Source organism: Falco naumanni, chromosome 10, assembly GCF_017639655.2.
Source record: "Falco naumanni isolate bFalNau1 chromosome 10, bFalNau1.pat, whole genome shotgun sequence".
NCBI lineage: Eukaryota > Metazoa > Chordata > Aves > Falconiformes > Falconidae > Falco > Falco naumanni.
In genome coordinates this window covers 35,247,406-35,261,150 of record NC_054063.1, presented here as the reverse complement: position 1 = coordinate 35,261,150, position 13,745 = coordinate 35,247,406, and the positions used below count along the sequence as shown (strand labels likewise).

The 13,745-nt window shown below is 43.5% G+C and overlaps 1 protein-coding gene across 4 annotated transcripts in view; it reads left to right on the top strand.

Annotated features, from left to right (window-relative positions):
* The first annotated feature begins 372 nt into the window (after positions 1 to 372).
* Positions 373 to 13,745, top strand: part of LOC121095004 (transient receptor potential cation channel subfamily C member 4 associated protein) — a 38,679-nt gene continuing 25,306 nt past the window's right edge. Inside the window, exons 1-4 of one of the 4 annotated variants that reach the window (XM_040609258.1) lie at positions 373 to 520; positions 7,914 to 7,918; positions 10,353 to 10,481; positions 10,736 to 10,852. In XM_040609258.1, coding sequence (XP_040465192.1) covers positions 388 to 520; positions 7,914 to 7,918; positions 10,353 to 10,481; positions 10,736 to 10,852 — 384 coding nt within the window. In that variant the 5' untranslated portion in view covers positions 373 to 387. Of the gene's footprint in view, positions 527 to 1,013; positions 1,085 to 7,913; positions 7,919 to 10,352; positions 10,482 to 10,735; positions 10,853 to 11,527; positions 12,525 to 13,745 lie in introns of those variants that run through there. The other 3 variants (XM_040609255.1, XM_040609256.1, XM_040609257.1) reach the window with 3 other exon arrangements.

Here is a 13,745-nt window from a genome sequence, read left to right as displayed (position 1 = left end):
ACTTGATTCCAAGAGCTGGCGGGTGCTGCGCCACGGATTCTACTTTTGCCCCTGTGCCTGAATCGCTCGCCTTAGCTGGTAAATTTATAGTAAATGTAGTTGCAGAGCACATGCGGGTATTTTAATGGCAATAAAACTTGGGCGTGGAGAGCGGTGGCTCCTGTCGGGGCGGGGGGGCGGTGTCCTCCTTCCCGTCATGCTCCGCGGTGGCCCCGCGCATGCGCGCCCCGCCTAGCCGCACTACATTTCCCAGCGGCCCCCGCCGGGCGGCGCAGTGCGCACGGGGTCCGGGCGGGGGCGCTGCGGCGCGTCCCTCGCGCCGCTCCGTACAAAGCGGCGGGGGAGGGGGCGCTTCCTGTTTGTCTCCGGCCGAGCGGAGGAGCGGCCATGGCGGCGGCGGCGGCGGCGGGGGGCCCCGGGCCAGGCGGGGGGGGCCGGCGCGGAGCCCGTGCGGCGGCCACCAACATCCTGGCGCAGCTCCGCCACGGGCAGCTCAGCGGCTGTGGCCTGACGCGGGGGGGCGCAGGTACTACGGGATGGGGGGAGGCCCCTCCGGCGGTGGGGGTGAGCTGGGCCCGGGGGCTGGCGCGGCTGCCGTGGGGATAGGCAGAGCTGTGCCCGGGGGCAGGGGCGGGCTGGCGGAGGCCTGCTGCCCATCCTGCCCTGAGCCCACCCCCCGGCTTCGGGCAGGGCCTGCAGATCTGCCTGGGAGCCCGGACCGCGAGGCCTTGCTCCGCCGGGGGCTGGGGGCGGGTGTTGGCCGGCCCTGGCGGCCCCTCGGCGGGGCTCAGCGCCAGCTTGGGGCTGTCGGGCCCCTCCTGGAGCGCCGAGGCCGGTGGGAGCCGGGCTGGCCTAGCGGGGCCCGCCGCCGAGGCTGCTGGGGGGGGGGGTGCGTCTGGCAGTGGCCTCTCTCGGTCCAGACTGGGGGCTCCCCAGCCCCCTCTGCCCGCCCCGCTCTGGTGCTGGGTCAGGGGGCGGCCCAGAGCCTCACGCGGTGGGGAAGGAGGGTGTCTGTGGGCCTTCCTGCGCCTTTCCCTCCTTCCCATCCTCGGGCTCCCTGTAGAAGGACTGTGGAGCGGAACAAGTACGTGCCGTGCCGTGCTGTAGAGGAGCCTTCTTCCTCTGCTGTTCTGGTTGGTGCTGGACGCCGTGGCTTTCTCCTGCAAAGAAAGGAAAGCTCTGCTTGCAACTGTAACAACGCGGCATCAAAATTTAGGATATTTGGTGGACAAAGGCAACCTCTTGATATTAGGGCTCAGGCAACTTTTTATCTCTCAAATGGGACAGGCTTTGTGCTGGTGATTTTCCATTAAACTGTTCCAGACCTCTTTCAAATTTGTCGTCTTTCCCAGTTGATGATGCTGGGAAATACCGAGAAATGAAATCAACTTGTTAACCTAGGCTTGTGCCCATCGTGTGCTTATGCTGGCTTTTTCAAGAAAATGCTCACGGATAAAGGACTATTCATTTCTTTTTCCGAAGAATAATTGGCATTTATTTTACAGATTAAATGTGCAATGGTGCAAAGACTTGGAAACTGAAGCGTGGGATAAAGAACTTGCATTCGGGTGGTGATTTATTGAGCTAAAGTATCTTAAAAGAGTTGAAATGGAATTAGAAATGGGATTTGTCTAAGTGGTTCTCACTAGTGCAGACAACAATATTTTCCTTGATTAACAAGATTCTGAGCAATTACTAAGAGAAGATTTGTTTGTCATAAATGTCTTTGTGTGGTTCTGTAGCTGAGATAGGGAAAAGAGCAGGAGGTGATTTTTAACAGCTTTTTTGTCCCTATTGTACTGCTTGCACAGATACTAGTTTGGGTAACGCTTAAGAAAAAGAAAATCATTTGCATGAATTTAAACCTGATATTGTCTCTCTTGAGGGAAGTTATTTCTGTGTGATTGTTTTAGGAGTGTATTTCATCTACTGTAGGCAGAGTAGCTTGCTGTCTCGCTAACGTGCCTGTCCACCTCTGGGCTCATGCTGGCTCCTCCACGACCGTAGTGGTTTAATTCAGATAAACCGGTGATAACGTTGTGTGCCAACGCAATCTGTTAGGATGGTACCTCTGCTCTGAGCTTTGGTTCACTTGAGAAATGCAATGGGTACTGTGTTTTAATTTGGGGCTTTTATGAATTGTTGGAAACAACTGCTATGGAAATCACCAGGCTTTTACAGTAATCGAGGAAACTTCTGCTAGTTATATCCTCCTGGTAATGCCGAAGTTTGAGGTGGTTGTTCTTATTGCTAGGGTTTTGTTTGTTTCACTTTTTAAATTCAAGTGTCACCGTGCTGCCCTGAAAGACTTAAAGCTTGGATGCCTGGGGCTCCCAGTGCTTCATCAACGCTGTAGGAATGCATTCCTAAATCACTTGGAATAAGGGCGAGCAGGGAGCAACTCCCCGAATGATTTTGAACTTTGCAAGTCGTCTCTGCACTTTTACCTTGAAGCAGTTTTTTGTTTGCAGACGATCTAAATATAAGACACTTCGATGTAACTTTTAAAGAATTATAAGGCAATTTTGGGTGCTGTTCTTTATTTTTATTAAAATATTTACAGTAATCCTGTAGTTGACTCCTCAGTGGCAGTGTGGTAGCCCTTGCTTAAGTTTCTCAACTCATTTGCTCCTGAAAAGCCTGAGAGCAGATCAGGTTTCCAAGCTGTTGTATTGGGGTCTAGAAGAACAAGTTAGGAGAATGTCCTTTGAGCTCTTTCTTCCTGCTTTTTCAAGGAAGTTTTGGGTCATATGCTGCTTGGACCCGAGAGGAAGAGAAACCTTTTTCAAGATCTTAATTCAGAGAAATTGGGAAATACCATTCCTTGCCGTGGCGCCTGCCATCTGAGTCGTGTTCTCCTGCAGTGTTGTCACTGTATTTCAGCGTCTGATCTCTGGGAGACAACTAGTACTCTTCTGTGGGTAGCAGTGGCATTTATTCTTAAACGAAGCTTTGTGTACTATTTTTAGGTGATCTCAAGATCCATTTTTGTATGAGCAAAGCAGAGGCCTATCTTTGGATTGGTAAGGATAATTGTTGACAGGCCTACATCAGAAAATTCATCAGTCTGATCTTACAGGGACATTACAGGATTTTTGACAGCAACAGCCACCTGAATATCTGGCAGTTTTGAGGCCAGCTAAGGCTCTGAAATCTGGATCCATGGGTTTTTTTGCTGTACTCTCCTACCAGGAGCCATAGCTTTTTTGCTGGTGGGTCTCTTTTTCTTGTTATTAATAATAAGAAGATTGATGGATAAAGCATATTTCTGTAGGTATTGCCATTATTTGTTCTTATATCCATTTTAGGTGTATTGCTAGCATCAGCTGCTGCCCTGGATGCAGGCCTCAATCATTGTTGTCACATTGCATAACCTTGTATCAAGGTTTGCCCTAGTACCAAGTACAAAGCAAGTGAAAGGGGCTTTTCAGATATTGGTAAAATAGAAGCAGACCAACGTTCCAAAAGTGGCACATTTTCTAGTAAGGGAAAATACTGCTTGTGAGCTGCCTGGTCTGTAGTGCCTCTCCTGGCACAGCTGTGATGTGTGCACACAGGCACTGTAAATAATACCTGATGGCGTTTATGCTGTGGTTCCTTGAAGGGAAGGGAACATTTTGGCTCAGCAGATCAAGCTTAAATCCCCTCAGCAAGAGGGCACGCACTTCATCTGCTGCAAGCCAACTGTGAAAAGCACGTATATAACATGAAACCAGAAGGTACTTAGGTGCAGCTATGTGAATCCCGGTAGACAGAGCAGTGTAATAACAGACTAACCAGTGATTTGCTGGCAAACTAGCATGCTTCTGGTGCAGTCCCAAGAGCAGATCATCAGCGCTGGTCTCGCTCTCTCAGGACTGCCAAGGCTTCACTGAAACAATCAGAATGGAAAAAGAGAGTCCATTTTTCCAGCTGTATTTCATGATCTGCTCTCCCCAGGAATAGATGCTTTCCTTAGCAGGATAGTCCCTATCTACTCTGAAAAAAATCTCTCTGTGGAAGGAAAGCGTTTTCTGCCTCAGACATCCAGAATTCTAGCTCTTACCATTACAAGTTATCAGTAGCCTGTAGTAGTTTCCTAACTCTTGAGAAAAGACTCTGTTTTCTGATTGATTTTGTTTCCTTCTTACAATAATACCAACAACAACAAAAAATTCACATGAATATAATCCACTTTAGTTCTAATTGTATGGGTCTTAGCAGGCTTATACCTCTTCAGCAGAGGACAGCTACTGAGAATCAGAAAGCCTGGACGTGCTTTCTCTATAACAGGGACCAAAGCTCTGTCATACACTAAAAATGCTCAAAATTGGTAGTATCAGAGTTCAGTAGTCTTATTCTGGGTGACTGAAGAGGACTGCTGTAGATACAGTATTCCTTGCCCCTCTGCTTTTTCCTAGATATCCATACAGATTTTGCTTTCTTTCAAAATTGAAGAAGAAACTTGGGCAAGGAAAAAGCAATCACGGAGAAGTTATTATAATTTTACATGTTAGTTGATCTATTTTTCTCTGAGGCTAGGATGTTCAAAACAAACGATTAGTAGCTACGATTACTATCTGGTAGATTCTGTAGTGGTTTTGAAGAGCTGTTGGTGTTAAAGATCTGTGTTGGAGTTGTTCTGCTCTTGGAAACGCTGGGGTTTTGAGCAGTAGTTTGGGATTCTTGGGGATGGTTAGACCTGGCTAGAAGGTACGATGGGTTTTATCCCAGGACACGATGCCCCTGGGCTCATGCCTTGCTTTTGGGCTGGCAGGGGAAAGGATGGCAGGCTCCATCCAGGGTTGCGGAGGATGAAGAAACAGTAGTTATGGGAAACTTGATCTGCACTTCGAAGAATCTAAGAACTGGAGAGAGGCTAGAAATAGGTGCTCTTACAGGGGCTTCTCCCAGCTTCACCAGTGGAGTTTCTTAAAATTTTGGGGTTTCTGACATGTTCCTGATCAGAGCTGCCTGTAAAAAACCCAGCTGGTGACTGGCTGTGGTGTTCACTGCCCTGCAGCAGCAGGGTAGCAGGTCACAGCTGCTCCCTTGGAACACTTTCCAGAATCACTGTATAGGCCAGAAGTTGTGTTTCTGTAGTGTGCCGTTGTGTTAAAATGAGAACTTCAGGAGGGTCATTTGCCTCAGTTGTAGGCTTTTTTGTGAGAAGTTGTGTGAGGAAAGAGACAGTTCAGCCAGACTGATGCATCTTTCTTAGAGACTGAAAAGGAAAATATAATAAGGAGCTGGCATGACAGGGCACTCCTCAAAATACTGAATAATCGTTCTCTTGGCAGTCTGTCAGAGATTACTTCCTAAGTATTACTGTTCAGAGGAAAACTAAATATTTAATTGCACAAATACTAGTTTCCTGTTTTTTAAAGGTACAGCCTGAAAGGTTTGAAGGAAAGGATATGGAAAGGCTTTGATTTTATTAAAAATATGTAGCGGCTATGTGCTTACATCTGTTTCTTGAGATCCATAATCTTGTGCCTCTTTCCTTTTAAACTTTCAGAACATTGGAATATATGCTTCAGAAGTGGTCATGGAAGATGCTGAGAATGGAAATTCTGCTTTTTTTTTTTTTTAAAAGCACTTCCAGTCTTACATTAACGCATGATTACAACAAAAAATTGAATCGAGAAAAGCTACAACTGATGTGTCATACCCGTAAAGTTTATCATAGCATGAATTCGTTAGTGCTGTAAAGGATACCTGGACACCTGAGTCACTATTTTTTTTTTGCTTTTTGAAAGATCACAGCAAAAAAACCTCCTGCAGTGAGTGTTCAGCAAGCCAGTGAAATGTTGGAAGGGCAAAATTTGAAGTAGAGACACAATTTTATTAGAAAACTGTTACCCCTACTCTCCAGAGTAAAGGGGAGGATTAGCTCATGGTATTTCTGCTCTTCAGTTTGTCAGCAACTGTGAGAAGACATGGAGATGTGTCACTGACCACAGCTTAGAAAAGTGGTGGAGACAAGGTTAGGAAAATAAGAGGTTTACCTTGTAGGGTGATGAAAAGCATCACAGTGCAGGAACACAAATGGAAAGGAAAATCATCACTGGAAGGGGAAGGGATTTTGAAGCAATCATAACTACAAGAGATCTCAAGCCAGTAACAAATGGTTTAGCAATGCTCATAACGCAGTTCTGACCACGTGCAGGGGCACAGGCCCAAAGCAGCCGAGAGGATAAGCTGCTTCTGTTGGAGAGGCTGTGTCTGGAGGATAGCAGTCATGGATAGGAACATCAAGAGCAGATACTACAGCAAAAGTGGAGGGGGAGAAAAGAAAAGGGAACTAAACTAAAAGGGGTGGATTTAGGTAAATTTTAACATATAACCTAATACAACTCGGTGAAGTTTTAGGTATTATTCATCATTTTTTATAGACCATTGTGCTAAGGAATGCCAGGGTGTTATAAAAGCATTTGTAACACAGGAGGATTAAAAAGAAATTTAAAAGAAATGTTTAATTTGTGTGTAATGTTTTTGTTCAGCCCTATGTATACTTCCAAGAAAAGTTATGCACAGAAGTTATTTAAACTCTGTAGTAGGAAAGTGTTCCTGTGGTAGTTACCAGTCTTTGGTGTAATCTCCTTGGAAATCCTGGACTCCGGTCCTCTGGAAGATTTTAAAGAGAGACTACTCAGTCTGCTTTAACTTGCAGTCATGAATGGGCTTGATGACACATTTTTAACTCTCTATGTAAATCGTCTGGAAAGTCTTTCATTGCCCTTCCAGCAAATCTGTACTGCCATGGCTTCAACAGCACAGCTGGAGGAGGGGGAGATGGCTGGTACTGGCTGGGTACCTGATCACCTGGCTGGCTAACAGCATTCGGTGACCTGCCAGTGTGGCACTGGCATCGTACAGACCACTTCAGACTATGACGTTGTTCGGGAGCGCAGTGCCTGGGCTTGAGCTAGTGTGTGCCGTGCTGCCTTGTTTCAGAGGCCTGCCTGGAATATAACCGGTTCTGGAGAGCTGCAGTGTGCCGTCCTCCAGGTTTCTAGGTTTGTGATTCAAAACTTGGGTATGTTACGGCAAACTCCTGAGAAATGGCTGAGTGGAGTCTTGGTGTTCGTACCAGTTTGGTTTACTGTACCTGGGTGGTAGGGCAGTTTTGACGCTGGTTCTTTGTTTTCCCAGTAATTGGTACTTGCTCTGTCTTCTTCTAGTGCCAGCAAGGCATGATGGTTCATAACCCCAGCAACCATTTGTTAGGTAGGCCCTTTCTTTTAATTGATGCCATTTCCAGCTGGGTTTCTGCCACTTCCCCTTCTTGCTAGATAGTATCTAACTTCTCAAGCTTTGTATGCAGTTTCAGATACTTTATCCAAAGCTATTCAGTGAAAGAAGAAGATTTCTGAGAAATCAGTGTTGGATTGCACTTAACCTGCTTGGATGAGACCAAAAAATACTAGAGGGGCAAATGGGCCCCGAAAGACCCAGTGCTAATTTTGATGACTATTCAATAACGTCTGCCCAGACAGAGCAAGAAGGGAACAGGCTTTGCCTATAAATGAAAACCATTGACTAGCTACTATTACAGAAATCGTGAGATGCAGTTTTTAACCAGAATGGCTGTAAAGACACTCCATACAATCTAATTAAATTTTAATCCCTCCACAGAATCCAAAATCTTTGCGTTGGCAAGTACCGCCCCACCACAATGGAAATATTCAGAGCCAGGGTAACCTCGCAAATACAGAATAGGGACCACAAGCTAGAGCTTGCAGCAAAACCAAAGACATGTATTAAATCAAGAGAAAGAAAAAGGTTGGGTTGGGTTTGGTTTTTTTTTTTTTTTTTTGTTTTGGATGTTGGTTGGTTTTTTTCTTTGGAAAGCAGTTAAAAGAAGATGAAAGCAAGGAAACATTTGCTTCATTCTTTCAGAATTTCAGTTCTGAAAGTTTTCTGCAGATCAGCACAAGTGACTGCCTCTCAGAGTCTGGGACAGTGAGAGGAGGACCTACTAGTACAGAAGTGAGAATGGACCCTGCCCCAAACGAAGAAGCATGCGTGTGATTAACAAATGCAATGTCAAGCCCAGGACAAGGTTTTAACGTTGATTAAGGGCTTTTGGCCTTTTCTGAGAGCACTTGGATGCTGAATTCTGTGCTGTGCTACTGGAACCTGAGATTGCAGCCCATGCGTGTCGTCTTTGCCTGTGGTATCTTCCACATCAGCCAGAGGCAGAGTTGGATTCTTTCCCTGGCATTTTGCTGCATGTTCTTTGCACTTTACCTAGCAATTAATCCAGTTTCTCATGCGGCTCATGGGGTTGTGTACTCTTCCCACACCTGGGATGGGGCAATGGTGGAGCTCCTCGTGCATTCTCTCTGTGCTGGCTATTACAAGGAGAAAAGGAAATTTGTGACTTAGAAGGAGCTGACCCATTACCTGCAATAAGTCCAAACAATAAGAAGCCATTTCAACTTTCTGGTTTTGTCCTGCCATTTCTTGTGCAAATGGCCTCCTCAGAAGGAACTTGTGTTGTTCTCCAGCAGTGCTGTTGATTACTCTTATTCAGAAGTCAAAAAGCAGGGGAAAGTTAAAAACCCGGAGAGAGTTTTATGTCCCAGGTTTGCTCGTGCTGCTTCAGTCACCCTTTGTAGCAAGAAAACCTGATACTTCAAGAGCCTTGAAGTTCATATTCATCAGGAAAAGAGCCTCATGTATCTGGGAAGCTTAGAAGAAGGATGAGGACACATAGCAGCTAACATTGCCAGTCTGAGTTTTCATGTGCTTGCATCAGTTTTTCTGGTTTTCCCGTATGCTAACAAGCAGAGAAAAGGTTTAAATTCTCAGTCAGAAATTGGAGTATATTTGCATATAATTGTCTAATAAGGAATTGAATGGCTGTTTGGAATTGTACACTGAGATATATCTGAGAATGATGTCTTGGCTGAAACAATGAGCAGCAACATTTCCTGACTGTTAATAGTTAACAATGAACATTTAAGCAGGCTGGAGGTGAACAAAGCAAGTTAACCACAGAAAGGGGTGGGGGGGTGGGGGGGGTGTAGTGATTTATGCAGAATGAGAGCAGCTTAGAGGTTTAGGCCTAGGAGTAAAGGAAAATCCACAAATGTTGCATTGCGGTGCAGTCTTGCTGACGTGGGGATTGGAGCTTTCTTTATGCTTTTTATTTGGAAGGCATATAAAATTTTGTAAAACCAGCCAGAAATCCTCTGGCTGTAATTATTGTTGTCTGCTTTACCTTTCTGTGCAAGGATATGTCCCTGTTTTGGGGTTGGTCTAGGTACCTCTGAAGCGTTGTTAAGGAATTGTACCTGTTTCTGTTAATCAACTGTGAAAAGCAGGTATTTTCTGAGGTCAGCATTGACTGGATGGTGAATTTAATGAAGAGCTCTCCTTTACAGCATCTGCTGGCAGGAACCTGGAAGTCCAGCCTTCAAAACATATTTTGTGGATTGTAAGCAGAATATTTATTAGTCTTGTGCTGCTGTTTCATTTGTTTTCAGGTGTAAAATGTAGTGGTGAACATGGAGAAATGTTTTTTTTATATTTTGGAGAGCAGGAGGAAAATTGGAGAAAGTTTGCACAAATGTAGTGGCAGATGCTGAGGTCTTTTTTTTGCGGTTGCAGCCTGCTTCCCAGAGCATAGTGCCAGTGTTACTCTACTGATGCAGTTTTCGGGTTCCGTTTATAACCAGCCCAAGACTACAGAGGAAGTTTTTGTTGCATCTTTGATACTTTCTTCTGGAGCCTGCTTGTAAATTTTAGTGGTTTGGGTCATTGCTGTGACCAATAATGGCTTCAGGGACTTGGCTGAGGAAATACTCTTTAGTAGCTGAATGTAGTGAGTAATGAAGCCTTTCCATCTTCAGTGTTCTGTCTACCTTAGTGTGGTGTAATTTGTGATAGTGTTAAGGGCACCTGTTTCCTATGGAGTGACCTGTCAATTGGAGTTCTACTGATGGAATTATTTAGAGACTAATGTGTTCCCATTTTAAAATATGTGATCAATATAAAAACATAGAACGAGATTAAGTTCTCTAAATGATAATATCTGCTTTAAGCCTTGTCCTGCTTAAGACGCTTTGACCACCTGTGAAATTCTGCAGCTGCCAGTCCTGGATAAATTGCTGCACAGAAAGAAGCACTGGATTTTGTAGTGGTACTCTAGAATAAACTATTTTTCATATATATTCTTTCCCTGGCATTTTGCTGCATGTTCTTCGCACTTTACCCAGCAATTAATCCAGTTTCTCGTGCCACTCATGGGGTTGTGTATGCTTCCCACACCTGGGATGGGGCAAGAAAAAAAATATTCTGAGGAGGTGGTTTTCTTGGTTATAAAGCATTGGACACGTGGGAATTATATTCTTCCTTTGTTGCAGATCACAGAGGCCTTGTTAAAGGAAAGAGATAAGCAAGCAAAATGGAATGGGATTCCCTTACTGTTGCAAAAGCTGTATGAACATAGCCATCCAAACAGTGATTTCTCCCAGTGCCAAAGCATCTTAAAGGTACTGTCTACACTGTGCTTCCTGAAAGCTAGGGGTTGTTTTGTTGTTGCTTTCTCTAAAAAAACTGTGACCATATTCTAACTTAATTTTTGCAACTGAGCGTATCTGTGAATGGGCTGGCAGGTAAGGGCTGGGAATGCATGCAGTTGATTAGTCACTAGATCACAGATAGTTGGAGACAATTGTGTTTACACTGATGAACAGTCTTCTTTTTTAACTGTTTTCTTTTCTTTCCTTTTTTTTTCTGCATGCAGGAAATTTCTCCACTTCTTTCAATGGAAGCCATGGCATTTGTTACAGAAGATAGAAAAGCTGCTCAAGAGTCCACTTTCCCAAATACATACACATTTGACTTATTTGGAGGAGTTGATGTAAGTGTGTTTTTCAACAGTATCATAAAATTTCTGCATGATAGTGGTACCACTGAGAAGTCTGTGAGGTTTTTGAGACCTTTGAAGCTTCTAAATGTAAGCTACAGAATGACTTTACCATTTGTTGCTAAGCATTAGAATTGTACCTGTTTCTGTTAATCAAATGTGAAAAGCAGGTATTTCACATCATCAAGAAAGAGGTTCTGTTTCCTATGTAATACAGAAGACCTGACTCTTTCTTCAGTCTGTTTTTAACCTAAAAAAGATGAGACCTCTAGGTTCTCAATGAAAACAGTTTCGAGAAAAATGCTACAGCTGGCACTGAGAATTCCACTTACCGCTGAAGGGTAGGTGGTGATTTTTTAAGCACATTAGCACACTCTTTTAGCCAGGTTGTCTGTGTTTATTGCTGGCATGCAGTGTTTGCTGCTTCATCTACAAAAAAGTTTTTTAAACAGAATTGCGAGGTTTCTGTAGATGTTCAAGCAATTTATCATTGTTTACTTGTTTTAATTCTATATTACACAAATCAAATACCCAAGTTTGCTCAGTGTTATGGTGACAGACTCTGGGATCTTAGCTTTCATTAGAAATGTACGATTTGTATTTTCTGGTTAACTAATTGACACTTTCTTCCCTTTTTTTTTTTTTTTTTTTTTTTGTCCAACTAAACAGTGTCTTTGCTACTTCTCTCTTGTTATACTTAGTGTGCCTTACTTAAGTAAAACTTGTGTTTAGGTTACGTTGTTTTGAAATGAGCACTGGTTTAGTTGCCGGTGTCCTCTGAAGTGAGGACAAAAATCTTCAGCTACCCAAGCAATTTAGAACATTGTATGAAAATGTTGTAAATTTCCCATTTTCTAAAGGGAAATAGTGATACTTCCTGCAGAAGTGCTTGTAACATAAGGATGCACAGAATAAGTGTGTGTCTTGGGGGTGGTTTGTGTGGTTTTTTTTGGTTGGTTGGTGCCTTTTCTTGGGCTGGAGTTGGTAAATACCAGATACACTGTTACTGCCTGGTACTGTGGCTGGAGATCTGCCTGATACAAGTGGGTTTAATGTGGTTAAAGGCAGTGGCAGAAGCCAGTGCTGTGTGTGTGTTTTTGACAGTCCAACTGTAGGACTCTGGGACTTGAAAGGGAAGTAGTCTAATCTGCTGATTCTGTGTATGCCATGTGCTGATTCTGTGTTGCGGTATTTTGAACTGTGAAGTATGAGTAACTTTGAAGGACACTAAATCTGCAGCGTACTCTCTATGCTATAATGTGTGATAGTGTATTCCTTAAAATATGTTTGGATTCTGACAGCTTTTACACCGAAGGAAGAACAAAAAAGACATTTGTGTCTCCTCCCTTTATATGAATACGTGTAAAATATTACCCCAGAGTACAAACACATGAACTGATGATACACAAGCCTTGTGGACTTTGGACCTGAATGCAACCCCATTCCAAGAAATAAATCTCATAACTCCTTTTGTGCTCCTTCTGCCTCTGGTGAGGCACCCTCTTATCTATTCTCTTTCTGCCATTGGATTCTTGTGCTTCTTGCTGCATACTGTTGCAGTTTCAGTAGGATGGCTGAAGAAAGCCCTCTCCAAGGAGTGTCTCACACCACTGCAGTCCAGTCCCTGGAGTGTATGTGAGGAGCATACCAGTTCTGCAAGAATAAGGTGATAAATGCATGGTGGGTTATAGTATTGACCAGGAAAAATAAATACTAGCTGAAAAGTTCCACTCTGTGGCAAGGCAAGAGAAATCATGAGTGTGACCATCCTTAAAAGACAGACTTGTTGCAGCAGGTGTTCTTTCCCAGCAGAAGAGCAGGTGGCCTGCATCCCAAGTGCATAGGGTTATCTTTGGATGCTTATCTCAGGTACCAAGCCTCGAGGTGTGCATTCTCCTCCTAAAATGTAAGCCATTCATATGAGCACTATGTTACTGCTGCAGTAATTTTTGTCCACCCAATGGAGCTGCTTTTACAAATGTTGCTGAAAAACATAGATTCCTCTTTAAAGTTGCTTATTTATTTGTCAGTGCTTAAAATGTGGGCAGTGCTTCCAGTGCTATCAGGTGTTTTCCTCTGTGTCTGGGTAGGTAGTTCATTAAAAGAAGGGTAAAGTTAAGTTGGGACAAATGGAGCAGGTGGTACAATGTAAGTATGTTGTTAGTTGGTATGACTTGACTGGGTGACTTAAAAATTTTAAGCTGAATTTTAGCACTAGGTGCTTTTCTCAATACTTCTTGCTGAAGTCATCGGTTCCTTCTAGTGGCTAACTTATTTTTAAATTTTAAATAAACTGTTTTTTTTTAAAAAAAAAAAAGTTTTAAAATAAACCACTGGTATAGGCTAGAACAACTAAAGATCAGTTCTGCATTTGTTGGAACTATAGTCCTAGTCTTGCAACACTAACGATTAACATTTCTTAAATAGAAAAGAGATGACACTTCACGTATATGTCAGTGTATTTAAGTATACATATAAAGTGCAAGTACAGAAGCAGTGGCTTGCTCTTTGTTGTTGAGAATAAAATCTGGAGCAGCTAAATTCTGTTATGTCTGGAATGTATTTTGGAGCCCAGTAAGATTTAAGGAGAGCCTTTGCAAAATGTGCATCTATTTGCAGATGATTGCTGAAGATTCATTGTTTTGGGAAATGGATGATAGCCGTCCTTGATGTTATCTGGATGCATGTGAAGTTACATTGTTTGCAGACTCAAATTCTTTAAAACCTGCCAGTGGGAGATTTAGACAACTGTTACTATTTCTTCAGAGTAAATACAACTTTTTTGTCAGTGTAATTTTGACACCGGTGGGGTTTTGATTGTAGCGCTTCCTTTTTTCACTTCTCTGACTTCAGCAGAGCAAGACTAAGTTTGGATTTGTTACTGACA